This window comes from Scyliorhinus torazame, chromosome 10, assembly GCF_047496885.1.
Source record: "Scyliorhinus torazame isolate Kashiwa2021f chromosome 10, sScyTor2.1, whole genome shotgun sequence".
Classification (NCBI taxonomy): domain Eukaryota; kingdom Metazoa; phylum Chordata; class Chondrichthyes; order Carcharhiniformes; family Scyliorhinidae; genus Scyliorhinus; species Scyliorhinus torazame.
In genome coordinates, this window is record NC_092716.1 from 134,704,640 (window position 1) to 134,731,057 (window position 26,418).

The 26,418-nt window shown below is 50.9% G+C and overlaps 1 protein-coding gene across 6 annotated transcripts in view; it reads right to left on the reverse strand.

Moving 5' to 3' along the window:
• Positions 1 to 26,418, reverse strand: part of cpt1ab (carnitine palmitoyltransferase 1Ab (liver)) — a 138,659-nt gene that overhangs the window by 77,887 nt on the left and 34,354 nt on the right. For all 6 annotated transcript variants that reach the window (XM_072518774.1, XM_072518777.1, XM_072518775.1 and 3 more), the window contains 5 exons: positions 24,697 to 24,857; positions 20,155 to 20,294; positions 19,870 to 20,041; positions 2,417 to 2,518; positions 1,258 to 1,395 (listed from right to left, as the gene is read on the reverse strand). In XM_072518774.1, the coding sequence (XP_072374875.1) occupies positions 1,258 to 1,395; positions 2,417 to 2,518; positions 19,870 to 20,041; positions 20,155 to 20,294; positions 24,697 to 24,837 (693 nt within the window). In that variant the 5' untranslated portion in view covers positions 24,838 to 24,857. The remainder of the gene's footprint in view (positions 1 to 1,257; positions 1,396 to 2,416; positions 2,519 to 19,869; positions 20,042 to 20,154; positions 20,295 to 24,696; positions 24,858 to 26,418) is intronic.

The window sequence follows — 26,418 nt, forward strand, 5'->3', positions numbered from 1 at the left end:
TTGCATTGTTGCCTCTTGGGCCTCAATCCTCCATTCCATTTTGCTCATAATGTCCTTTATGGCAGCTGTCGTTGCCTCGATTGCCGCCCCCACGCTCGCCATGAGGTCCTCCTTCATTGCCTCCCTGTGTTTCTGGAGCTTGGAGGTGATGAAACCCATCATATATTCCATCAGCACGTGGGTCTGCACTGGAGCTTCTGTGGGGTCAGCCGTCGCCGGTTCTGTGCCACCATGCAGGCTTCCCTGCTCAAAGGCCTCTCCTCACTTTTGCTACACTTACAGCTGGGTTGCTAGTTCCTCGGCACTCTGGCTGGCACTGCGGTTGATGGGAGGTTGGTTTGGGGGATTTTTTGTCCTTTTGGTGCCCATTTGTTGGGATTAAAGGGCCTTAACCAAAGTTCCTAGTCGAGAGCCACCTTTTGTATAGCCACTCAGCTCATGACCGCCACCGGAAGTCGAGGCACATTTACAATGTGGTGACCGCCACCGGAAGTCGAGGCACATTTACAATGTGGTTTAGTTTTAATAAAATTAAAATCTTCTCCTTTAGCCCAACACACACTACATCCAATATTCAACAGTGGGGTTTGGTTCATGAATGAGAGAGAGAAGAAAAAAACAAAGAAAAATGTGATGAACGGTTACTGTATTACTGTACCCTTATCATCATGTAAGGTGATGTCCCCTTTAAGACCGGGCTTGGAACCCTGGGGGACTCCGCCTCTGGCTCCGCCCACCTGGGAGTCGTAAACAAGGGGCCGCCTTGTGGGCGGCACCCAGTTAGCACCAGTCTCGGCACCAGGCTAGTTCTTAGCTTATTAAAGCCTTCTTTACCGTTTACTCTCTAAGCGTCGTTATTGAGGGTATAAGAAAAGAAATGAGAGGGAAAGAGAGAATGGGTGAAGAAGCAAAAGAGGGTAAGGCAGGGAGAGAGAGAGAGAGAGAGAGAGAGAAAGGAAGTACAGTAGCAGCTGAATGGGTTGGTTAGTGTGCGCCACAGTCTCTAAGACAATGCCAATGTGGGGTGTGGCCATCCGCACTTTAGACACCTTCCTGTCTACTCCCAACGCATCTTTACAATTTGGCAGCAGGTTCAAGAGGAAGACTTGTAAACAGTGTTCTACCCACAGGCTGGCCATGGATTTCCGTGAGCAGTCAATCATCCGGTGACTCCAACTCGACCTCGGGCAGAAGGCTGATTAGAAATGGAGAAAGTCTGACCTTTACCCACAGAATCATGGACAAATAGTTACTCACATAGTTGGTGGCCCACCAGGATTTCAGCTTTAGATACCACTGAAGTCTTGGTCCCACATTCAGCTCAAAGTCTCGAGCCAGAGCCTGCATTCGCTTGAACTGCTCACCATCCAGTAGTGGCTGCACTGACTCCAGGTACTAAAGGAGGCAAAAAAACCAACAAGTGAATCTGACTGAGCACTATTCACCGCACTGCAACATGATGAGATTATGACAAATATTTGTAATGTCACGATAACAGGATGCTGCGATTAATATTGTATTAATCTATCAAAAATCTAGCACAGACCAAATTGTGATTTGACATTAGTGATGTCAAGTGACAGTCAGGGGTTTGGCTGTCTGACAGTTCAGGTGATAACTCCCATTGAACACGACCCTTACACGACCCTTCCACAGGGAAAATTCAATTTGGATAGCCGAGGAGCAGCGAAAGGCAGTTTCCACATTCAACTGGTTAATGATGAAACAATAACAGGCCAGGGGGCGATTCACAGCAACTACCAACTCTAGGCATGGCTAAATATTCACAATAATGGGGATCGGACAGGGAGAAGGATGTGAAACTCAGTGAAATATCAACCTTCAGGAAAGGAAGAAACCAGGACAGGTACAGCACAAGGATGGATACACAGTAAAGCTTGCTCTGCACTGGCCCATCAAACACTCCCAGGACAGGTACAGCATGGGATTAGATACAGAGTAAAGCTCCCCTACGCTGTCCCCATCAAACACTCCCAGCATGGGTTTCCTCCGGGTGCTTCGGTTTCCTCCCACAAATGTTCAAAGATGCGCTTGTTAGCTGAATTGAACATTCTGAATTCTCCGTGTGTACCCGAACAGGCACCGGAATGTGGCGACTTGGGAATTTTCATATTAACTGCATTGCAGTGTTAATGTAAGCCTACTTGTGACAATAATAAAGATTTATTATTATACGAGTCAGATCTGAGTTGACGAGTATTGTCATTATCTACCCAGCTGACGCAAGGTATGATAGGACAGCCAGTTTGATGTCTTGCCATTTATCAAAATTTAGATGACCTTTGAACAACACGTCTGAAACCATTCTGCAAAACAACCTCCCCCTCTGCACTACTGCTGAACAGACAGATGGCACCGTTTTGAAGAACAGAATAAATCCCCGCATCCCACATACCCGCCTCATGGTGTCCTTCAGGGCAGGAACTGGCAACCGAGGAAGTGAAGTCTGGAAGCTGTATGTTAGAGGCTTGCGACCAGAGAAAATCTTCACCAACAACTGTGGAGAGAGGAGTAAAGAAATTCAGAAATGTACACCAGGAAATATGAACATCTGGAGACCAGCACCCAAACCCAGACACAACCCAGAGAGACCAGCACCCAGACACAACCCAGAGAGACCAGCACCCAAACACAACCCAGAGAGACCAGCACCCAAACACAACCCAGAGAGACCAGCACCCAAACACAACCCAGAGAGACCAGCACCCAAACACAACCCAGAGAGACCAGCACCCAAACACAACCCAGAGAGACCAGCACCCAAACACAACCCAGAGAGACCAGCACCCAAACACAACCCAGAGAGACCAGCACCCAGCCACAACCCAGAGAGACCAGCACCCAGCAACAACCCACAGAGACCAATACCCAAACACAACCCAGAGAGACCAGCACACAAACCCAGATACAACCCAGAGAGACCAATACCCAAACCCAACCCAAAGAGACCAGCACCCAAACCCAGATACAACCCAGAGAGACCAGCACCCAGCCACAACCCAGAGAGACCAGCACCCAGCCACAACCCAGAGAGACCAGCACCCAAACCCAGATACAACCCAGAGAGACCAGCACCCAAACACAACCCAGAGAGACCAGCACCCAGTCACAACCCAGAGAGACCAGCATCCAGCCACAACCCAGAGAGACCAGCACCCAAACCCAGATACAACCCAGAGAGACCAGCACCCAAACCCAGATACAACCCAGAGAGACCAGCACCCAGCCACAACCCAGAGAGACCAGCACCCAGCCACAACCCAGAGAGACCAGCACCCAGCCACAACCCAGAGAGACCAGCACCCAGCCGCAACCCAGAGAAACCAGCACCCAGCCGCAACCCAGAGAGACCAGCACCCAGCCGCAACCCAGAGAGACCAGCACCCAGCCGCAACCCAGAGAGACCAGCCCCCAAACGCAACCCAGAGAGACCAGCACCCAGCCACACCCCAGAGAGACCAGCACCCAGCCACACCCCAGAGAGACCAGCACCCAAACCCAGAGACAACCCAGAGAGACCAGCACCCAATCCCAGAGACAACCCAGAGAGACCAGCACCCAAAACCGGACACAACCCAGAGAGACCAGCCCCCAAACACAACCCAGAGAGACCAGCACCCAGCCACAACCCAGAGAGACCAGCACCCAAACACAACCCAGAGAGACCAGCCCCCAAACACAACCCAGAGAGACCAGCACCCAGCCACACCCCAGAGAGACCAGCACCCAGCCACACCCCAGAGAGACCAGCACCCAAACCCAGAGACAACCCAGAGAGACCAGCACCCAATCCCAGAGACAACCCAGAGAGACCAGCACCCAAAACCGGACACAACCCAGAGAGACCAGCACCCGGACACAACCCAGAGAGACCAGCACCCAAACACAACCCAGCGAGACCAGCACCCAAACACAACCCAGCGAGACCAGCACCCAAACACAACCCAGCGAGACCAGCACCCAAACACAACCCAGCGAGACCAGCACCCAAACACAACCCAGCGAGACCAGCACCCAAACACAACCCAGCGAGACCAGCACCCAAACACAACCCAGCGAGACCAGCACCCAAACACAACCCAGCGAGACCAGCACCCAAACACAACCCAGCGAGACCAGCACCCAAACACAACCCAGCGAGACCAGCACCCAAACACAACCCAGCGAGACCAGCACCCAAACACAACCCAGCGAGACCAGCACCCAAACACAACCCAGCGAGACCAGCACCCAAACACAACCCAGCGAGACCAGCACCCAAACACAACCCAGCGAGACCAGCACCCAAACACAACCCAGCGAGACCAGCACCCAAACACAACCCAGCGAGACCAGCACCCAAACACAACCCAGCGAGACCAGCACCCAAACACAACCCAGCGAGACCAGCACCCAAACACAACCCAGCGAGACCAGCACCCAAACACAACCCAGCGAGACCAGCACCCAAACACAACCCAGCGAGACCAGCACCCAAACACAACCCAGCGAGACCAGCACCCAAACACAACCCAGCGAGACCAGCACCCAAACACAACCCAGCGAGACCAGCACCCAAACACAACCCAGCGAGACCAGCACCCAAACACAACCCAGCGAGACCAGCACCTGAACACAACCCAGAGACCAGCACCCAAACACACCCAGAGAGACCAGCACCCAAACACAACCCAGAGAGACCAGCACCCAAACACAACCCAGCGAGACCAGCACCTGAACACAACCCAGAGACCAGCACCCAAACACACCCAGAGAGACCAGCACCCAAACACAACCCAGAGAGACCAGCACCCAAACACAACCGAGTCATCAGCACCCAAACCAAAACACAATCGAGAGACCAGCAGCCAAACCCAAACACAACTCAGAGACAAGCACCCAAACACAGCCCAGAGAGACTGTTGCGAACGTTGGTTGGCTCTTAATTCGTTGCCCGTTGTGTCTTTACTTAATTCATCTGTTTCTATAACTTTAGCTCTTAGAGTCGCCAGGTATCATTATGATACCGTCACGAGGTTCAAGTTCAAGTGCTGATAAATAACTCAATACACCAGTTGGTAAGATTCAAATCACACACGTTTATTATACACAGTCAATCACTACTCCTGCATAAACTCTACTTACGAGACTATCTCTATCACTAAAAGGCCTATACTTAGCTTCGGAACTGGCCCACCAGGTCAGGGGAACAAATGGCCTTTCGTTCGATTCTGAGTCTGCAGGATTGAAAGCTGGTATGGATTGGTAGCTAGGAGCGCCTATCTCGTAGCGTGCGTTGACTGGAGACTTACTTAGTTGATGCAGCTACTAGGCAGGTCACAGTCAAGGGTTGGTTCGAGCTGCTGAGAGACCATGCCAAGAAGGACGAATTGAACTTGGGGACTCTACTTTATAGTCCCCAGGGGCTTTGCACCGTTCGGGGCGGACCCCGTACCTCGTTCCAAGTGATTGGACTACGTTCCGATCACTTGGATAGATTTCACCAATACTGGAGCTGTTCCCTGATCGCTGGGCGGTCCCAGAGTGTCCGTTGGTCTTCCTTTGTCTTGGCTCCTGCTGGCGCCGAGGAGTAAGGCTTGGCCTTCTTTACCTTAAATGTTTCAATTGTTCCTGGGGATCACTCATTAATATGCAGATGGCAGTTGGTTTCAGTGCTGCCTGGGTTTCTGCAAGTTTTAATACACAGGAAACTTTGCACCTGCTTGTTTTTCCTGTGTTGGCTGAATTTCCCTGCATCCTTTGTGGATCTCCATTTTAAGTCGGGAAGTGGCCAACCCAGGTGGCTACACACCCTCCTTGTGATCCCTAACACGAAGCGTGAAGGATCACATAACTGTGTCGTCTTCACTCCCTGACCCAGTGAGTACTCTTCCATGGCCATAACTATGCAAAAACTGACAATTCTAAGTGGCGCTATGTCACAACAGGGACATGTATTACAACATTAAAAAAACAGTATCTCTAACTATCTCAATAAACTACACTCACTTAAACATCCAATCATACTAACTTCCTAACAATACAAAAATAATAACAGCATTCACATTTCCCTCTGGCTTGGCGGTCAAGCTCAGAGTTGTACAATCTCTCAGTTGTCTTTATTCACAAAATGACGCCGAACGAATGTCCTTATTGTAGATCAAGGGGTTCGGGGGCCTGGTGAAAACCGAAAATAGGGAATCTCATCCTGTATACGGGGGTGCGAGAGTGGTAGGCTCTCCTTCGCCATTTCCTCATGTGGACAGTCTGCCCGATGCTGCAGAATATCACCAGTACTCGAAGGGATTCAATTACGTATGAAAGGGAGTACCATGTTATAAACCAATCACACCATGATGGTGTGTTGTTACTTGTCACTGGGCCCTGGGTGCTATGGGGAAGTGAATCATTGACGGCCGGGGGGGTTTGGGGTCAGGGGGTTCGCATTCGCGCGTAACCGGATACAAATTACAACGATGACGAAAAGCACGTATGACGTCTTCATTGTTCTCTTCTTTCTTCTTTTTCTTCCTCTGGAGTTCCTGAGGTTCCGGAGTTCTATGGACACAAGCATAATATCTGTTACTATCTTGTCTAATATCTTGCATGTTGGCATGTCTGTCTTTTAGTGCCAATCTCCCTTTATAATTGGTCACCATGTGGGACTCCCTCATTTTTTTTTTTTTTTTTAAAACCGAAAATTTGGACTAGACATCTAAGAGAATACTGCCATACTGCGAGCCGTCTCTCAGCCTGTGTGATTTACCATCCCAGTGTTTGAGGATGTAAATAGCAGAGGGAAGCAACCACAGGTTGCGAAAACCAAACAAAAGAATTTTGAACATAACGAGCCAAAAATGGGGTGCGTATGGACCGCAGCGGGTAAGATTTGGATGGAATCCCCGGGTAGGACAGTGATCAATGCCGTATGTGCTCTACCCGAGCATAGCTGACCAGAGGGGGGTCCTCAGGCAGGGCGGAGACCAATGCAGTTTCTCCACTGCCGGAGCAACCGGCAAGACAGGTAAGAATGTGGTCGTCGTGGGGGCTGCCTCACGTGATTACCTTCGAATCAGGAGAGTAGTTATGTTTGTTGTCTGCCGACAGACTACTTCCTCTGAACTATTGTCTGGGACAAACTTGTTCCATTCAAACAACACGCAACGTTAACACTAACAAACATTAAACAAACATGGTGCAGGTTCCATCAGAAAGGACATCGTTTCTCCCAAGCGGTTCCTTTGAAACATCACCTGGACACCTCAGTTATCAGTTGCGAACAGGGTCGCAAAGGGGTTCCCGTTTTGGGAGTCAGACTCAATGTCATCATCTTCTCCCGGATGCCATACTCTGGAATGGATGAGGGTTGCTAAAGCTGCATGGCGTGACTTAGGGTCCATCTCGTCGTTTCGGACGAGCCTATATGAATTGTCACAGTGCCAAAAAGTTGTATCTAATTCTGTGAAGATGGAGTCGGGGTCGTCATCGTAGGGCGGTGGTCTTTGGTGAGGTTTGTTAAGGAATGTGATCAGGAAGGGATCACTCGAATCGTGTTCAGATTCGCTGGGTGTGGGGCCTGTTGCCTGGGGATTGTGGGGAGGCGTGATGTGGCTATCATCTGTGTCACAGTCGCTGTCGCTGCTGTCTGTGGGCGTTCTGGGGCGGAGTCTAGAGTTCGGGGGTGGAGTCGAGGTCGAGTCTGTGGATGGGATGGACATGTTGGGGGAGAGTGGGATACGTTGGCTGTGGGCGGGGCGTGGTCTGCTGCGGCGAGCATGACGTGGTGTGTGTGGTTAGACTGCGAGCCATATGCCTCGAGCTGGTTAATATGGAACCACGCGGTCTTCCCGTTGGGGTACTTGATCTTATAAACGGAAGAGCTTACTTTGTCCGCAACGGAGTACGGACCCGAATACTTTGGTGGACAGGAACGTGCCGGGGTTGTAAATGGAGAGCATGACCTGCTGTCCTACATCAAACTCAGTCGCGTGCACTGTCTTGTTGAAACAGGCCTTGCTCTGTTTCTTCCTGGTGCCTAATTTTACTGCGGCTGCTAGCGGAGCCGTTTTTACATTCTCAACTAACTGTTTCACTGCGTTCTCGTGTGTGAGGGCCGTCACTTCGGGGCTGGTCAAGTCAAGTCCTAATAAAAATTCTGTGCCTTTCATGGGGCGTCCGGTCATGAGAGTGTGTGGGGTGTATCCTGTGGATGTCGAAACAGTGTTATGTAAAAACATTAGTGCAAAAGGGAGGACTGAATCCCAAGTGGTGCTGTTTTGTTGGACCATTTTCCTGAGGGTTGCTTTTAGTGTCCGATTCATTCGCTCCACGATACCACTTGACTGGGGGTGGTATGCGATGTGGAATTTTTGGGTATTGCCAAATATCGTGAGGACGTTCTTCATGACACGTCCCGTAAAATGGGAACCTTGGTCGGATTCAATGCTGCGGGGGAGTCCCCATCTCGTAAAGATGTGGTGGGTTAGAATCTTCGCTGTAGTCTTTGCCGTGTTTGTCCTAGATGGAAATGCTTCCACCCATTTTGTAAACGTGCCTATCACAACTAACACGTACTTGTGACCATTCCTGCTAGGGGGCAATGGTCCTATAAAATCAATCTGGAGGTTAGTCCAGGGGCCATTAACGGGGCGGGCGTGGCTAAGCTGAGCTTTCTTGGCGTATCTGTCCGGATTGTTCTGGGCACAGATAAGGCAATTTTCAACATATTGAGTGACGTCGTCCTTTAAATTCGGCCACCAACAGAGCTGCCAGAGGTGGGCTGTAGTGGGGTCAATTCCCTGATGCCCATGACTATCATGGAACAAACAAATAAGCTGATTCCTGTTTTGATCAGGAACCACAAAGGGTGTCTTTTAGGACCACACCGTCATGTGTGGTCAGTGCATTTTTAAACCTATCGTATGGGGCTGGAAAGTTTCCTTTTAAAATCTCCCCGAGATTACGGTCTTGCTTCTGGGCCTGCACTAAATCCTCGATATTAGTCTGTGAGACCTGAACTGCATTCATTGGGGCGCTTTCGGGGGGGGTGGGAGGTGCCAAAAATGTCCATGTCTGGGACCTGTTTTAGCCAGTGCGTCGGCTTTTACAATTCCAGGTGGGGAGGAACGGTGGTAACTTCGAACTTTAATGATGCCAAAAACCCTGTCCTGTGCTTTGTCCAAAATGTGCCGGAGCAATGGGGCTGAAGGGAATGGTTTTCCGTCCGCGGAAACAAATCCTCTTGCTTTCCACAGGGGTAGGAATTCTGTGAGGCTTACAGACATAGAGGCTATCCGAGTATACGTCTGCTGGGCTGGGGAAGGAATCTGGGTGATCTGTAATGTACGCAATGGCTGCTAGTTCTGCCGCCTGTGCGCCCAACTGTCCTGGCAGTTTTAAATGAGATTTCTTCTAGGGCGCGTCCCTGCGCATCCTCAACATAGATGCCGCATCCTGTAATGCGCTTCCCGTTTAATACAGTGGAAGAACCATCCACAGACTCAATGGGCCGAATGGCCTCCTTCTGCACTGTAAATTTTATGATAATCTATGATTAATCTGGGACAAAGGTTCGGCACAACATCGTGGGCCGAAGGGCCTGTTCTGTGCTGTATTTTTCTATGTTCTATGTATTCTCAAGGGTGCGCACGTGTCTGTGTGCTGGGGTGAACTACCTATCTTTCTGGGGGGTGTTTTTGCGACAAAGGGGCCTGTGTTGTGGTGCGGTGAGATGATTTCACATTTGTGGGGGGTGTCTGGGTACTGAAGATTGTCGGCTAGGAAAGTGTGGGTCCCGTCCCTGCAAAAGAAGGGTCCATCTGGCTGCTCTGATCTGGCTTACTGTACCGTCCTTAAGTCGTCCGTCTAGTAAAAGTTGGGTGGGGGGGGGGGGGGGGTGTTCCGTGAGGATTGTGATGGGGTTTAGTCCGGTGATATATGAAAAGTATTGAACTGCCCAGAAAACTGCGAGCATGTGCCTTTCACAGGCCGAAAATCCCTGTTCCACAGGATCTAAAACTCTTGGAGGCGAAGCCACGGGTCTTAACTGTTAGTGTCGTTCCTGGAGGAGCACGGCCGAAAGGGTACGATCTGTGTTAGCTATTTCTATAGCATAGGGGGAAAGCGGGTCTGGAACCTGTAGTGCGGGAACTGCAATGGGTGCACGCTTTAAGGCATCTACAGCATCAGTGTGCTGCGGAAGCCATTCCCAAGGGGCTCCTTTCTTTAGGAGGTCCGAGAAGGGTGCTGCTTTGGTCGCGAAACCGTCAATATGGTTTCGGCAGTAGCCAACCAGTCCTAAAAACGACCGGAGGGCGGAAACATTCTGGGGAAGGGGCAATTTGACAATCAAGTCAATTCTTTTATGCTTGATCTCGCGTTTACCATGCGTGATAATCGCTCCCAAATACACCACTTTGTCTTCCAAAAGTTGGGCCTTCTTGGGGTTCACTTTACATCCAATCTGCTGTAGGAGTTCGGCCAGAAGCGCGATGTGCTCTGCCTTGGTGTCTGTCTGCAGTAATAGGTCGTCCACATACTGGACCAGACATTCGGGACGAGAAAGTTTTGATAAACCATTGGCCAGCTGTCGGTGGAAAATGGAGGGGGAGTTGTGGAATCCTTGTGGAAGGCATGTCCACGTGTACTGCTGATTTTTAAAAGTGAAGGCAAATTTGTATTGGCACGCTTTTGCCAATGGAATGGACCAGAATCCGTTACTGACGTCCAAAACCGTAAAATATCGTGAGTTGAGTCCCTGTTTGAGCATGGACTCGGGACTTGTGGCTACCGTGGGGGCTGCTGCGGGGGTGACTTTGTTGAGTTCCCGGTAATCGATGGTCAGTCGCCATGATCCATCGGGCTTTCTCACTGGCCAAATCGGGGCATTATTAGTAGAGGCTACTGATCCAAGTACGCCTTGTTCTAATAAGCTATCAATAACCTTTGAGATTTCTCCCTCTGCCACTTGGGGAAAACCATATTGCTTCTTGGGTCTAGGGTCAGGTCCTGTTATTTGAACCGAACCAGCCATCCTGCCACAGTCATTTTTATGACTTGCAAATGCGGTCCTGTTTTTCTGAAGGACTGCCCTAACCTGTCTGTGTTAATCGTGGTCAGGTCAAACCAAATATCGCCGACTGCGCTAACCTTATTCACATACTCACCAACTGTGAGCGTTGCGGGGGCTCTTGCTGACTGTCATTTTCCAGACACACTGATTTACTGGATCAAATGAAAGGTTGTGCTGGTTCATGAAATCTATGCCCAAAATGTGTTTTGCTGTGTGGTCCAGATCGACCAAAACAATGGGCTGTTTTGTGGTAATATTGCCAATTTTAAGGGGTACAGGGGCTGTGATGTGTCCCTGTTGTGAGTGGCCTGTGAAGCCGCTGAGAGTGATTGTGGCTGTAGTGGGTCACGTGTCTTTTTGGAACATGGTGGAGAAATTAATGGTGGTGCGGGACCCTCCTGTGTCCCAGAGAAATTCGATGGGCTGTCCCCATATTTTCGCTGCAACGACTGGTCGGCCAGACCTATCCAAAAGGGTGTCGCAGACCCAGGTGGGGGAGCCCGAACACCGTCAGTCAGTTCCGTTCATGTCTGTCTGGTCTGAACGGGTGCCTACACTATGTATTGGCTTTGTCCTGTTATTATTCAGAGTGCCTGCCTGCTGGGCTCTCTTGTGGCTTTCGTGGGGCATTGCATTCCCTTGCGAAGTGACCTAATTGTCCACAGTTGTAACACTCCTGTGGTTTCTGTGGGGGGCTGTTCATGCCTTCGTTCACCCATGCGGGGTTCTGGTGCGTTTTAACTGCTTGGATCTCTACCTCTGCCTGCTGTTCTTCGGGTTTTCTAATTGCGGGTTTGTCTTGGACAGATTGCTCCCAGGGGCAGGACAACCTTTTTAAAACCCACTTTTCGTTGTGCACTTCTTCCAAGGGGTCATAATTGGTACAAGCTTTTTGTCCTGCCTCTGTGGCATGGGAGATAAGGGTGCGGGTCCATTTGGCCATGTTGTCTGGGGACAAATGGGCGCGGTCTAAGTTGCCGAAAGCGGCTGTAAAATGGATCCACAGGCGTCCAGCAAACGCTGTGGGGTGTTTGGTTTTCTTCTGCCTGCACTTATTCAGGCCTTCTACTGGGTCACCTCTGTTATAACCGATCGCGTCGAAGATCACCGTGTGCATCTCTGCAAGGGTGCCTCCTCCTACATTCTGTGGGTCGGGAAGGGCTGCTACAACCGAAGGGTCTAAGCTTAAAATGGTGAGCTTCACTTGCTCACGTTCATCCAGGCCGTACATGGTCGCCTGCTGCTTCACTCCAGCAAAGAAATGGTGGGGGTCTGAGGTGGGGAGGAATGGTGAGACCTTTTCGCACGCGACCCGTAATTGGGTCACGGTGTAAAGGAATTCCATGTCTCCATCCGATGCAACTGTGGGTGGATAGTTACTGGATTCATGGGTGCCTGATCTATCTGCTCTGTGGTAGGTTTTGGTGCTTTTCTCCTGTGGGGCTTTCCTTGCACACATGTTCCCTGAACATATCTCCGCGCAGTTTTGTTTAGTTCTTGCCAATCAGGGCCATCTTCTTCATCTAATCGGGATCCAAAAGGTGCTCTGAAACCCATTTTGTACTGAAAGCAAAGGCTGCAGTTCCGCAATCTGCTTCCGGCATTTTGCATGATCTAATGAGCTTTGCCTGTGCTCCGTGGTGGCAGCATGGAGTGCTCTTAACGCTGCCTTTAGATCGCTGCACTGCCTTCGCAATGCCTCTACCTGTTTCTCTGTCTCTTCTCTTGCAAGCACTACACGATGCGTGTCCCGATAGGCCTTTTCATACTGGGTTTGGAAGCTGCTCAGATGCGCTAGACAAGACTGGTGTGCCCTCTTGGCATCACCCACCTCTCCGTCCTTTGCTGCCAACTTCCTTCTTAATTCTATATACTCTCTCTCAATCTCACTAACATCGACCTTGCTCATTCGACGTCTCTCTTCTACCTCATTGCAGAGTGTCCAAACGACCTCCTCTGTGCCTCGCAATTGTGCTAGCCAGGACACGATTGCCATTGGCTTGCGAGCTTTTCCAAAGCTCTTCTTGTGGATCTCTGACAGGTTCTCCCACCAAGTATGTCCTATACTCACGGGTCCGGTTTCCTCATTATCACAGAATTCACTCCAAAGGGGCCATCCTTTCCTTTTGAGATATTTTCTGATCTCTTCTTCCCAAACGGGACATTGTCCTACTCTGCTGCTGGTCGTTGCGGCCTCGAATTCCTGGGGGTCCATAAGGCGTTCCATTGCCTTCATTGCCATTTTTCCTATCTGAATACTCTTTTTAAAATTTGGAACGACGGGTACTAAGGCAGTGCTGTAAACACGGGTACGGCGTTCGGTATTTTCCGGAATACAAATTCCCGACAGTTTTTCGCAACAAAATCTATCAGTTTTACCTTATACCCTGTTAGTTACGCATGCATTAACACACTTCCGAATTATGAGGATTGATCAGAACTGCTTGAACACTTGTGAATTTTTCTGTTCCAAATTGGATTCAAACTCAAATTTTGGGTTCTCCCGGAGTGGTTAAGCCACTTCGAAGTCGGGTCCGGCGGAGTTGCCAGTAAATGTTGCTTACTTTGGTTGGCTCTTAATTCGTTGCCCGTTGTGTCTTTACTTAATTCATCTGTTTCTATAACTTTAGCTCTTAGAGTCGCCAGGTATCATTATGATACCGTCACGAGGTTCAAGTTCAAGTGCTGATCAATAACTCAATACACCAGTTGGTAAGATTCAAATCACACACGTTTATTATACACAGTCAATCACTACTCCTGCATAAACTCTACTTACGAGACTATCTCTATCACTAAAAGGCCTATACTTAGCTTCGGAACTGGCCCACCAGGTCAGGGGAACAAATGGCCTTTCGTTCGATTCGGAGTCTGCAGGATTGAAAGCTGGTATGGATTGGTAGCTAGGAGCGCCTATCTCGTAGCGTGCGTTGACTGGAGACTTACTTAGTTGATGCAGCTACTAGGCAGGTCACAGTCAAGGGTTGGTTCGAGCTGCTGAGAGACCATGCCAAGAAGGACGAATTGAACTTGGGGACTCTACTTTATAGTCCCCAGGGGCTTTGCACCGTTTGGGGCGGACCCCGTACCTCGTTCCAAGTGATTGGACTACGTTCCGATCACTTGGATAGATTTCACCAATACTGGAGCTGTTCCCTGATCGCTGGGCGGTCCCAGAGTGTCCGTTGGTCTTCCTTTGTCTTGGCTCCTGCTGGCGCCGAGGAGTATGGCTTGGCCTTCTTTACCTTAAATGTTTCAATTGTTCCTGGGGATCACTCATTAATATGCAGATGGCAGTTGGTTTCAGTGCTGCCTGGGTTTCTGCAAGTTTTAATACACAGGAAACTTTGCACCTGCTTGTTTTTCCTGTGTTGGCTGAATTTCCCTGCATCCTTTGTGGATCTCCATTTTAAGTCGGGAAGTGGCCAACCCAGGTGGCAACAAGACCAGAACCCAAACCCAAACCCAACCCAGAGAGACCAGCACCCAAACACAACCCAGAGAGACCAGCGCCCAAACACAACCCAGAGAGACCAGCGCCCAAACACACCCCAGAGATCAGCACCCAAGCACAACCCAGTGACCAGCACCCAAACCCAGACACAACCCATAGAGACCAGCACCCAAACACAACCCAGAGAGATCGGCACGCAAACACAAACCAGAGAGACCAGCACCCAAACACAAACCAGAGAGACCAGCACCCAAACACAAACCAGAGAGACCAGCACCCAAACACAACCCAGAGAGACCAGCACCCAAACACAACCCAGAGAGACCAGCGCCCAAACACACCCCAGAGAGACCATCACCCAAACACAATCCAGAGAGATCAGCACCCAAACAAAACCCAGAGAGATCAGCACCCAAACAAAACCCAGAGAGACCAGCACCCAAACCCAGACATGTCCCAGAGAGCAGAGCACCCAAACACAACCCAGAGACCAGCACCCTACCCCAAACAGACAGAGCAGCACCCAAACAAAAACACAATCCTGAGAGACCTGCACCAAAATACAACCCAGTGACCAGCACCCAAACCCATACACATCCCAGAGAGACCAGCACCCAAACATATCCCAGAGACCAGCACCCAGGCACAAACACCGAGGGCAGCACAGTAGCGTAGTGATTAGCAGAATTGCTTCACAGCTCCAGGGTGCCAGGTTCGATTCCTGGCTTGGGTCACTGACTGTGCGGAGTCTGCACGTCCTCCCAGTGTGTGCGTGGGTTTCCTCTGGGCGCTCCGGTTTCCTCCCACAGTCCAAAGATGTGCAGGTTAGGTGGATAGGCCATGCTAAATTGCCCTTAGTGTCCAAAATTGCCCTTAATGTTGGGTGGGGTTACTGGGTTATGGGAATAGGGTGGAGGTGTGCGGTTGGGTAGGGTGTTCTTTCCAAGAGCCGGTGCAGACTCGATGGGCCGAATGGCCTCCTTCTGCACTGTAAATTCTATGAACACAACCCAGAAAGACCAGCACTGAAACACCGAGAGACCAGCACCCAAACCCAGACACAATCCAGAGAGACCAGCACACAAACATAACCCAGAGAGACCAGCACCCAGCCACAACGCAGAGAGACCAGCACACAAACACAACCCAGAGAGACCAGCACTCAAACACAACCCAAAGACCAGCACCCAAACACAACCCAAAGACCAGCACCCAAACACAACCCAGAGACACCAGCGACCCAGCCACAACCGAGAGAGACCAGCGACCCAGCCACAACCGAGAGAGACCAGCGACCCAGCCACAACCGAGAGAGACCAGCGACCCAGCCACAACCGAGAGAGACCAGCGACCCAGCCACAACCGAGAGAGACCAGCGACCCAGCCACAACCGAGAGAGACCAGCGACCCAGCCACAACCGAGAGAGACCAGCGACCCAGCCACAACCGAGAGAGACCAGCGACCCAGCCACAACCGAGAGAGACCAGCGACCCAGCCACAACCGAGAGAGACCAGCGACCCAGCCACAACCGAGAGAGACCAGCGACCCAGCCACAACCGAGAGAGACCAGCGACCCAGCCACAACCGAGAGAGACCAGCGACCCAGCCACAACCGAGAGAGACCAGCGACCCAGCCACAACCGAGAGAGACCAGCGACCCAGCCACAACCGAGAGAGACCAGCGACCCAGCCACAACCGAGAGAGACCAGCGACCCAGCCACAACCGAGAGAGACCAGCGACCCAGCCACAACCGAGAGAGACCAGCGACCCAGCCACAACCGAGAGAGACCAGCGACCCAGCCACAACCGAGAGAGACCAGCGACCCAGCCACAACCGAGAGAGACCAGCGACCCAGCCACAACCGAGAGAGACCAGCGACCCAGCCACAACCGAGAGAGACCAGCGACCCAGCCACAACCGAGAGAGACCAGCGACCCAGCCACAACCGAGAGAGACCAGCGACCCAGCCACAACCGAGAGAGACCAGCGACCCAGCCACAACCGAGAGAGACCAGCGACCCAGCCACAACCCTGATAGACCCAGCACCCAAACACAAACAAAATAGACCAGCACCCAAACCCAGACACGGCCCAGAGAGCACAGCACCCAAACACAACCCAGAGAGACCAGCACCCTACCCCAAACAGACAGACCAGCACCCAAACAAAAACACAATCCCGAGAGACCTGCATCCAAACACAACCCAATGACCAGCACCCAAACCCATACACATCCCAGAGAGACCAGCACCCAAACATATCCCAGAGACCAGCACCCAAATACAAACACAAGAGGGCAGCACAGTAGCGTAGTGATTAGCAGAATTGCTTCAAAGCTCCAGGGTGCCAGGTTCGATTCCTGGCTTGGGTCACTGTCTGTGCGGAGTGCACGTTCTCCCAGTGCGCGCATTGGTTTCTTCCGGGTGCTCCGGTTTCCTCCCACAGTCCAGGGATGTGCAGGTTAGGTGGATTGGCCATGCTAAATTGCCCTTAGTGTCCGGTGGGGTTACTGGCTTATGGGGATAGGGTGGAGTTGTGCGGTTGGGTAGGGTGCTCTTTCCAAGAGCCGGTGCAGACCCGATGGGCCGAATGGCCTCCTTCTGCACTGTAAATTCTATGAACACAACCCAAAGAGACCAGCACCCAACCCCAACTAGAGACCAGCACCCAAACCCAAACACAATCCAGAGAGACCAGCACACAAACACAATCCAGAGAGACCAGCACCGAAACACCAAGAGACCAGCACTCAAACCCAGACACAATCCAGAGACCAGCAGCCAAATCCAAACGCAACCCAGAGAGACCTGCACCCAAACACAACCCAGAGAGACCAGCACCCAAACACAACCGAGACCAGCACCCAAACCCAAACACATCCAGAGAGACCAGCACACAAACACAACCCAGAGAGACCAGCACCGAAATACAACCGAGAGACCAGCACCCAAACACAACCCAGAGAGACTAGCACCCAAACACAAGTCAGAGAGACAAGCTTCCATCCCAAGCACAACCTAGAGACACCAGCATCCAAACCCAGGCACAACCAGGAGAGACCAGCTTCCAAACCAAAGCACAACCCAGAGAGACCAGCACGCAAACCCAGATGCAACCCAGAGAGACCACCAACCAAACTGAGACACAACCCAGAGAGACCAGCCCCCAGCCACAAACCAGAGAGACCAGCATCCAAACACAAACACAACCCAGAGAGACCAGCACGCAAACCCAGACACAACCCAGAGAGACTAGCACCCAAACACAACCCAGGGAGACCAGCACCCAAACACAACCCAGAGACCAGCACCCAAACACAACCCAGAGACCAGCAGCCAAACACAACCCAGGGAGACCAGCACCCAGCTACAACCCAGAGAGACCAGCATCCAAACACAAACACAACCCAGAGACCAGCAGCCAAACACAACCCAGGGAGACCAGCACCCAGCTACAACCCAGAGAGACCAGCATCCAAACACAAACACAACCCAGAGACCAGCAGCCAAACATAGCCCAGAGAGACCAGCACCCAAACACAACCCAGAGAGACCAGCACCCAAACACAACCCAGAGAGACCAGCACCCAAACACAACCCAGAGAGACCAGCACCCAAACACAACCCAGAGAGACCAGCACCCAAACACAACCCAGAGAGACCAGCACCCAAACACAACCCAGAGAGACCAGCACCCAAACACAACCCAGAGAGACCAGCACCCAAACACAACCCAGAGAGACCAGCATCGAACCACAATCATAACCCAGAGACCAGCACCCAAACACATCCCAGAGAGACCAGCACCCAAACACAACCCAGAGAGACCAGCATTCAAAGCAATGCACAGTCCAACCCCCTCTTGTGAAGATGTGTTTCTAAGCTTTTCAATACTTGCTCCATGTTTTGAATTAAAACTTTGCTTGAGGATTGTGCAAATATGAAACAAGAACGGAAAATGATGGAAAAACCCAGCAGGTAGACTTCTGAAGAATAGTCACATGGACCCAAAATGGTAATTCTTTTTCTTTCTCCAAAGATGCTGCCAGGCCTGCCGAGTTCCTCCAGAAATTTCTGTAACTTTCAGATTTCCAGCATACACAGATTTTGCTTTCCTGAAACTGATGGTGCTCTTGGTTCCTTCTGAACATTGGCTTTGTGACTGCTGCCTCTCCAAACTGGTCTTAGAAGCCGTAGCCTCCCATTCCAGCATTTTGCAGGTGCATTTAACCAGTGGCTGGATTCAGCCCTGGGAATGTTCTCGGGAAAAGAAGAGTCAGCAATCACAGTGCAGTAACTATGTGTGCAAGGGGCTCAGCGACTGGGGGAAGGAGGCTGCAATAGAGTACAAAGAACAAAGAAGTACAGCACAGGAACAGGCCCTTCGGCCCTCCAACCCCGTGCCGATCATGCTGCCCGACTAAACTACAATCTTCGACACATCTGGGTCCGTATCCCTCTATTCCCATCCTATTCATGTATTTGTCAAGATGTCCCTTAAATGTCACTATCGTCCCTGCTTCCACCACCTCCTCCGGCAGCGAGTTCCAGGCACCCACTACCCTCTGTGTAAAAAACTTGCCTCGTACAACTACTCTACACCTTGCACCTATGCCCCCTAGTAATTGACCCCTCTACCCTGGGGAAAAGCCTCTGACTATCCACTCTGTCTATGCCCCTCATAATTTTGTAGACCTCTATCAGGTCGCCCCTCAACCTCCGTTGTTCCAGTGAGAACAAACCGAGTTTATTCAACCGCTCCTCATAGCTAATACCCTCCATACCAGGCAACATCATGGTAAATCTTTTCTGCACCCTCTCTAAAGCCTCCACATTCTTCTGGTAGTGTGGTGACCAGAATTGAACACTATACCCAAAGTGTGGACTAACTAAGGTTGAGTGATACACATTAAACAGATCAAGCTAGTTATTGTTCAGATACAGCAAAAGCCCTGTGATGTTCTCTGTTGTGTCTATCAGGATGTCTTGAGAACATAGTCTTAACAAAGAACACCAAGCTATGTTACTGAACAAAGCCGATTTATTTACACTACTTAAATAATATTCGAACAAGTCAACAAGGTAGAAGTTCTGAAGTTAAACTATACGATATCTCAAACTACAGAACTATGTAACTAATCTAGCTCATGCCTAAACACCTTCTCCCAGGACTCACATAATATTTATATGACTGCTCCTTTTCTAAATCTGGTGGTGAGAAGTATTAACATATTGTTAACCATTTGTATTCCTTACGATATACATATTGTTACAAGCCCCACCCCTCGCAACAACTTATGATGGTCATTGATATCTCTGGCTTCGAGGGATTCGACTCACCATCCAGATCTTCACACTGGGAGGAGGTTTTCCATGTTCAATGAACATCCAGCCATGGTAGGACAGCAGCAGTTTGAGAGTCTGCCGCATGGTGAAGACAAGGGCAACCCACAGTCCAGTGCTAAAGAGTAGGCCACTCAGAATACTCTCACTTTGATTGGATAGGTATCCGCTGCCAGAAGATAGAGAGATTGAATGCATAGAAAACAACAACCAAAATGACACCTGATGCTTTACTTCTTCGCTTTACTTTTACGAGGCAAGTTGCAATTTTTAACCACTTACTTGGTGGGCAGGTGATCTCTGATTTTCTCAATCATTCCCAGCGATGGGTCAACCCTTGCATACATTGTCGCAATCACTGCTACTACCACAAAAAGCCAGCTGGAGGGGCTGGCTGGGTAAACCCCAGTCAAGATACCATTCTGGATGGAGGGAAAATGACACAGGACACAGCAGAGGTTAGAAACACTTCTGTCTTTCGTCACTCCGTACTGCAACTTATACACAATGAGATGAATGCGCAAACAATCGAAATGATATGTGCGGACCAGGACATGAGAGAGTATCCCAACCAACACCCACTAGGTTATGCCATAATTGCCAGTGATTCTTTTCTGTCCACTTGGTGGGCAGGAGGGACATCAGGAAACGAGCACATCTGACAGGGCAGCGCTCCCCGAGTACTGACCCGCTGACAGTGCAGAGCTCAATCAGTACTGACCCGGTAACAGTACAGCGGTCCTTCAGTACTGACCCTCTGACAGTGCATCGCTCCTTCAGGACTGACCATCTGACAGTGCAGCCCTCCCTCAGTACTGACCCTCCCTCAGTACTGACCCTCTAACAGTGCATCGCTCCTTCAGGACTGACCATCTGACATGCAGCACTCCCTCAATGCTGACCAACTGACAGTGCAGCACTCCCTCTGTACAGACCCGCTGACAGTGCAGCACTCCCTCAGTATAATGCTCCAACAGTGCAGCAGTCCCTCAATATTGACCCTCTGACAGTGCAGCACTCCCTCAGTATAATGCTCCAACAGTGCGGCTCTCCCTCAGTATTGACCCTCTGACAATGCAGCACTCCCCCTGTACTGACCCTCTGACAATGCAGCACTCCCCCTGTACTGACCCTCTGACAGCGCAGTGCTCCATAAGTATTGACCCTCCGACAGTGCAGCTCTCCTTCAGTAGTGACGCTCTGACAGTGCAGCTCTCCTTCAGTGCTGACCCTGTGACAGTGCAGCACTCCCTCAGTACTGACCCGCTGACAGTGCTGTACTCCCTCAGTACTGACCCAGACTGTGCAGCACTCCTTCAGTACTGACCATCTGACAGTGTAGCACGCACTCAGTACTGACCATCTGGCAATGTAGCACCCCCTCAGTACTGACCCTCTGACAGTGCTAAACTCCCTCAATACCGACAGTGCAGCACTCCTTCAGTACTGACCCTCCGACTGTGCAGCACTCCCTCAGTACAGACCATCTGGCAGTGCAGCACACCCTCAGTACTGACCCTCTGACAGTGCAGCACACCCTCAGTACTAATCCTCTGACAGTGCTACGCTGCCTCAGTACGGACCATCTGACAGGGCAGCACTCCCTCAGTACTGGCCTTCTGACAGTGCAGCGGTCCCTCCATACAGACCCACGACAGTGCAGCACTCCCTCCGGACAGACCCTCTGACGGTGCAGCACTCCCTCAGTACTGACGCTCCAACAGTGCAGCACTCCCTCAATATTGACCCTCCGACAGTGCATCACTCCCCCTGTACAGACCCTCTGATAGTGCAGCTCTCCCTCAGTACTCACCCTCTGACACTGCAGCGCTACTACAGGACTGACCATTTGACAATGCAGAACTCCCTCAGTACTGACGATCTGACAGTTCAGCACTCCATCAATACGGACAGTCCAGCGCTCCTTCAGTACTGACCCTGTGACAGTGCAGCACTCCTTCAGTACTGACGCGCTGGCAATGTAGCACTCCCTCAATACTGACCCTCTGACAGTGCAGCGCTCCCGCAGTATTGCCCCTCCGACTGTGCAGCACTCCCTCAGTACTGACAGTGTAGCACTCCTTCAGTACTGCCCCTCCGACAATGCAGCGCTCCCTCAGGGCTGACCCTGTGACAGTGCAGCACACCCTCGGTACTGACCCGCTTTCAATGCAGCACTCCCACAGTAACTGACCGTCTGACAGTGCAGCGCTCCTTTAGTACTGACCATCTGACAGGGCAGCGCTCCCTTAGTACTCACCATCTGAGAGTGCTGCACTCCCTCAGTACTGCCCCTATGACATGCAGCACTCCCTCAGTACTGGCCCTGTGACAGTGCAGCACTCCTTCAGTACTGACCCTCTGACAGTGCAGCCCTCCCTTATCACTGACCATCAGACAGGGTAGCACTCTCTCAGCACTGACCGTCTGACAGTGCAGCACTCCCTCAGTACTGACCATCTGGCAATGTAGCACTCCCTCAGTCCTGACCCTCTGACAGTGCTGAACTCCCTCAATACTGACCCTCCGACTGTGCAGGACTCCCTCAGTACTGACAGGACAGCACTCCCCCAGTACTGACCCGATGACAGTGCAGCACTCCCTCCGTACTGACCATCTAACTGTGCAGCACTCCCTCAGCACTAATCCTCTGACAGTGCAGTTCTCCCTCCGTACTCACCCAGACTGTGCAGCACTCCTTCAGTACTGACCCTCTGACAGTGCAGCACTGCCATAGTAACTGACCCTCCGACAATGCAGCGCTCCTTCAGTACTGACCATCTGACAGTGCAGCACTCCCTCAGTACTGACCATCTGACTGTGCAGCACTCCCTCAGTACTAATCCTCTGACAGTGCTACGCTGCCTCAGTACTGGCCCTCTGACAGTGCAGCGGTCCCTCCGTACAGACCCACGACAGTGCAGAACTCCCTCAGTACTGTCCCTCTGACAGTGCAGCTCTCCCTCAGTACTGACCCTCTGACACTGCAGCGCTACTACAGGACTGACCATTTGACAGTGCAGAACTCCCTCAGTATGGACGATCTGACAGTTCAGCACTCCATCAATACTGACCATCCGACAGTGCAGCACTCCCTCAGTACGAATCCTCTAACAGTGCAGTTCTCCCTCCGTACTGACCTTCTTAAAGTGCAGCCCTCCCTCAATGCTGAGAGTGCAACGCTCCTTCAGTACTGACGCTCTGACAGTGCAGCGCCACCTCGTGTACTGCCCCTCCTACTGTGCAGCACTCCCTCAGTACCAACCCTGTGACAGTGCAGCACTCCTTTAGCACTGACCATCAGACAGTGCAGCACTCCCTCAGCACTAACCCGGGCTGTGCAGCACTCCCTCAGTACTGACCATCTGACAGTACAGCACTCCCTCAGTACTGACCCTCTGACAGTGCAGCATTTCCTCAGTACTAATCCTCTGACAGTGATGCACTCATTACCAAAAGGATTTGGATGCTTTGGAGAAGGTGCAGTGGAGGTTCATCAGGATGTTGCCTGGTATGGAGGGCGCTAGCTATGAAGAGAGGTTGAGTAGGTTTGGATCATTTTCATTAGAAAGATGGACGTTGAGGGGGGACCTAATTGAGAGGTATAGACAGGGTGGATGGCAAGAAGCTTCCCCCCCCCCCCCCCCCCCCCCCCCCCCCCCAGAGTGGGGTCGCAATTACTAGGGCTCACGAGTTCAAGGTGAGAGGGCGAAAGTTTCAGGGAGATATACATGGAAAGTTCTTTACGCAGAGGGTGGTGGGTGCCTGGAACACATTGCCGGCGGAGTTGGTAGAGGCGGGCACGATAGCGTCATTTAAGATGTATCTAGACAGATTCATGAATGGGCAGGGAGCAGAGGGATACAGATCCTTAGAAAATAGGCAACAGTTTTAGATGGAGGATCTGGATCGGTGCAGGCCTGGAGGGCCGAAGGGCCAGTTCTTGTGCTGTAATTTTTCTTTGTTCTTGATAGTGCAGCACTCCCTCAGTACTGACCATCTGACTGTGCAGACCTCCATCAGTACTGACCCTGTGACAGTGCAGCACTCCCTCAGTACTGACCATCTGGCAATGTAGCACTCCCTCAGTCCTGACCCTCTGACAGTGCTGCACTCCCTCAATACTGACAATGCAGTGCTCCTTCAGTACTGACCCTCTGGCAGTGCAGCACTCCCTTAATACTGACAGTGCAGCACTCCCTCAGTACTGCACAGGATCTTTAGCCCTGCTTACATGCTTTGGGAGTGGGATTTGGGCCCAAAACCTTTGGAGTCCAAGGTATGGATTTTAGTCACCGAGTCAAGCCAGACATCAACATCACATTACACACACCTTCACTCCAGCCTGCCATGACAACCCGATCTCAACATCATGTCACACATTCACTTGAGACATAACCCTGGCAACATCACCCTGGAGATCTTGCTTTGCAACCTTCAACTTACTTTGCAAAAACCTGAATGGTTCTGCTCTGGCCGAAGGCAAGTGTCGGTCCTTTTTCCCTTCCAAAAATATTCCCCCTGGTTGCTTGTACTCGGTCTTGCTTCTCTCACTGGGGAATACTCTCACCAGGAGTCATCCGGTCACAGCTTCCAGCCCCAGTCCTGAACCCGGAGGTTATGTGAAGGCTGGGGGAGGAATGGTTTGAGGGTGTCGTCCCGTGAGATCGTGAAGATTTAGGTGAAGGTTTCTGCATCCCTAGAGGAGCAGGCAGGTGGCAGTGAGCAGTGCCTCACAGTGACTGGAAGCGCACACAGTATCGAATGGACCCCTGACTTGTCTTAAAGAGTAACCGTCTTGCAAACGGAATTCCCCGGTCTTACCCTGTACCGGCGGATTCTCTTCTTCCATGAACGCAGGCCGGAAAGGTAGACTTGTTTCAGGGCTTCATGGCTCAAGTGCAAGTCGATTCCATCTGGGGTGACTGTGAACTGAAAGGCCACAGCCTGGTGGGCTTCTGCCATCTTGGGTGATTAAATCTGGCCTGAAAGAGAAGCGCACACAATTAAAAGTCTGAATGAAAATGCCCAATCTCTGATCCATTGTTATCAATAAACAGCAACTAGCCAGCATTCTTCAGGGACACACACACAAACACAGGTGCTTGGTACAAGTAGGGAAGGGAGGTGAGGGACTAGTCGGAGGTATGGGGCAGTGAGCAGGTTATAGGAGAGTGTGTTCGCAGACATCTTCAACCTCTCCCTAGTCCACTCCGAGGGTCCCACCTGCTTCAAGAAGACCACCATCATACTGGTGCCAAGGAAGAACCAGGCAACAAGTCTCAACAACTGCCGTCCGCTAGCCTTGACATCTATCATTATGAAGTGCGTCAAGAGGTTGGTCATGAGACACAGAAATTCCATACTCCCAGAATGCCTTGATTGACTGGAATTTGCAAACTGCCACAACCGGTCCACAGCAGACGCCATCTCCCTGGCCCTACACTGAACGCTGGAGCATCTTGACAACAAGGATTCCTACGTCAGCCTCCTATTCATTGATTACAGCTTCGCCTTCAACACCTTAATCCCAGCCAAGCTCATATCAAAACTCCAAAACCTAGGACTTGGCTCCTTCCTCTTCAACTGGATCCTCGACTTCCTGACTGTCATGTGAGAGTACCTTTAAGAAATGGGTGTTTATAAATGGGTGTGTATATAAATATCTGTAGTGAGAGTATCTTTAAGAAATGGGTGTTTACTGCTGCAGTGATGTCAGAGAGTGGGTGGAGCTGGGCTGTCTGTCAGCTTTTTATTTTCATTTTTGAGCAGGCTGCATTTTAGTTTGGTTTTCAGTGTTGGAGCTGAAGCCAGACCAAGCAGGTGTACTCCTGATCTCTCTGCCATCAAAAGACTATCTCTTGATCATTTGGTGAATTCGGAATTATAAATGTTTGCAGTAGTGATTTTAACCTGATGTGCTTCTGATAAAAGGTTTTGTTCTTAAGTCGTATGGATGTTAAAAAGGAAAGCTTAAAGATTTACTTCGTGTTGTAGGTTTTGGGGGTTGTATTTGAATTAATGGTTGCTAAGATGTTCACTGTACATTTTTTAAAAGGTTAACTTGAGTTCATCGAATAAACAGTGTTTTGCTTTAAAAAATACTTTTCCATTTCTGCTGTACCACACCTGTAGAGTGGGCCGTGTGCTCCCCATACCACAATCTATTAAAAGTTGTGGGTCAGGTGAACTCCATGATACACTTTGGGGTTCTCTAAACCCTGGCCCATAACACTGACCAATGGGCCACAATCAGTAAGGATAAACAACTGCACCTCCTCCACGCTAGTTGCATGCTTAGCCCCCTACTGTACTCCGAATACACACACGACTGTGGGGCAAAATTTGGCTCCAACTCCATCTACACGTTTGCTGCTGACACAACCGTAGTGGGTCGGATCTCGAACAATGATGAGCGAGAGTACAGGAGGGAGATAGAGAACCTAGTGGCTTGGCGTAACAGAACAATCTCTCCCTCAACATCAGCAAAACCAAGGAGTTGGTCATTGACTTCAGGAAGCGAAGTATCATACACACCCCTGTCTG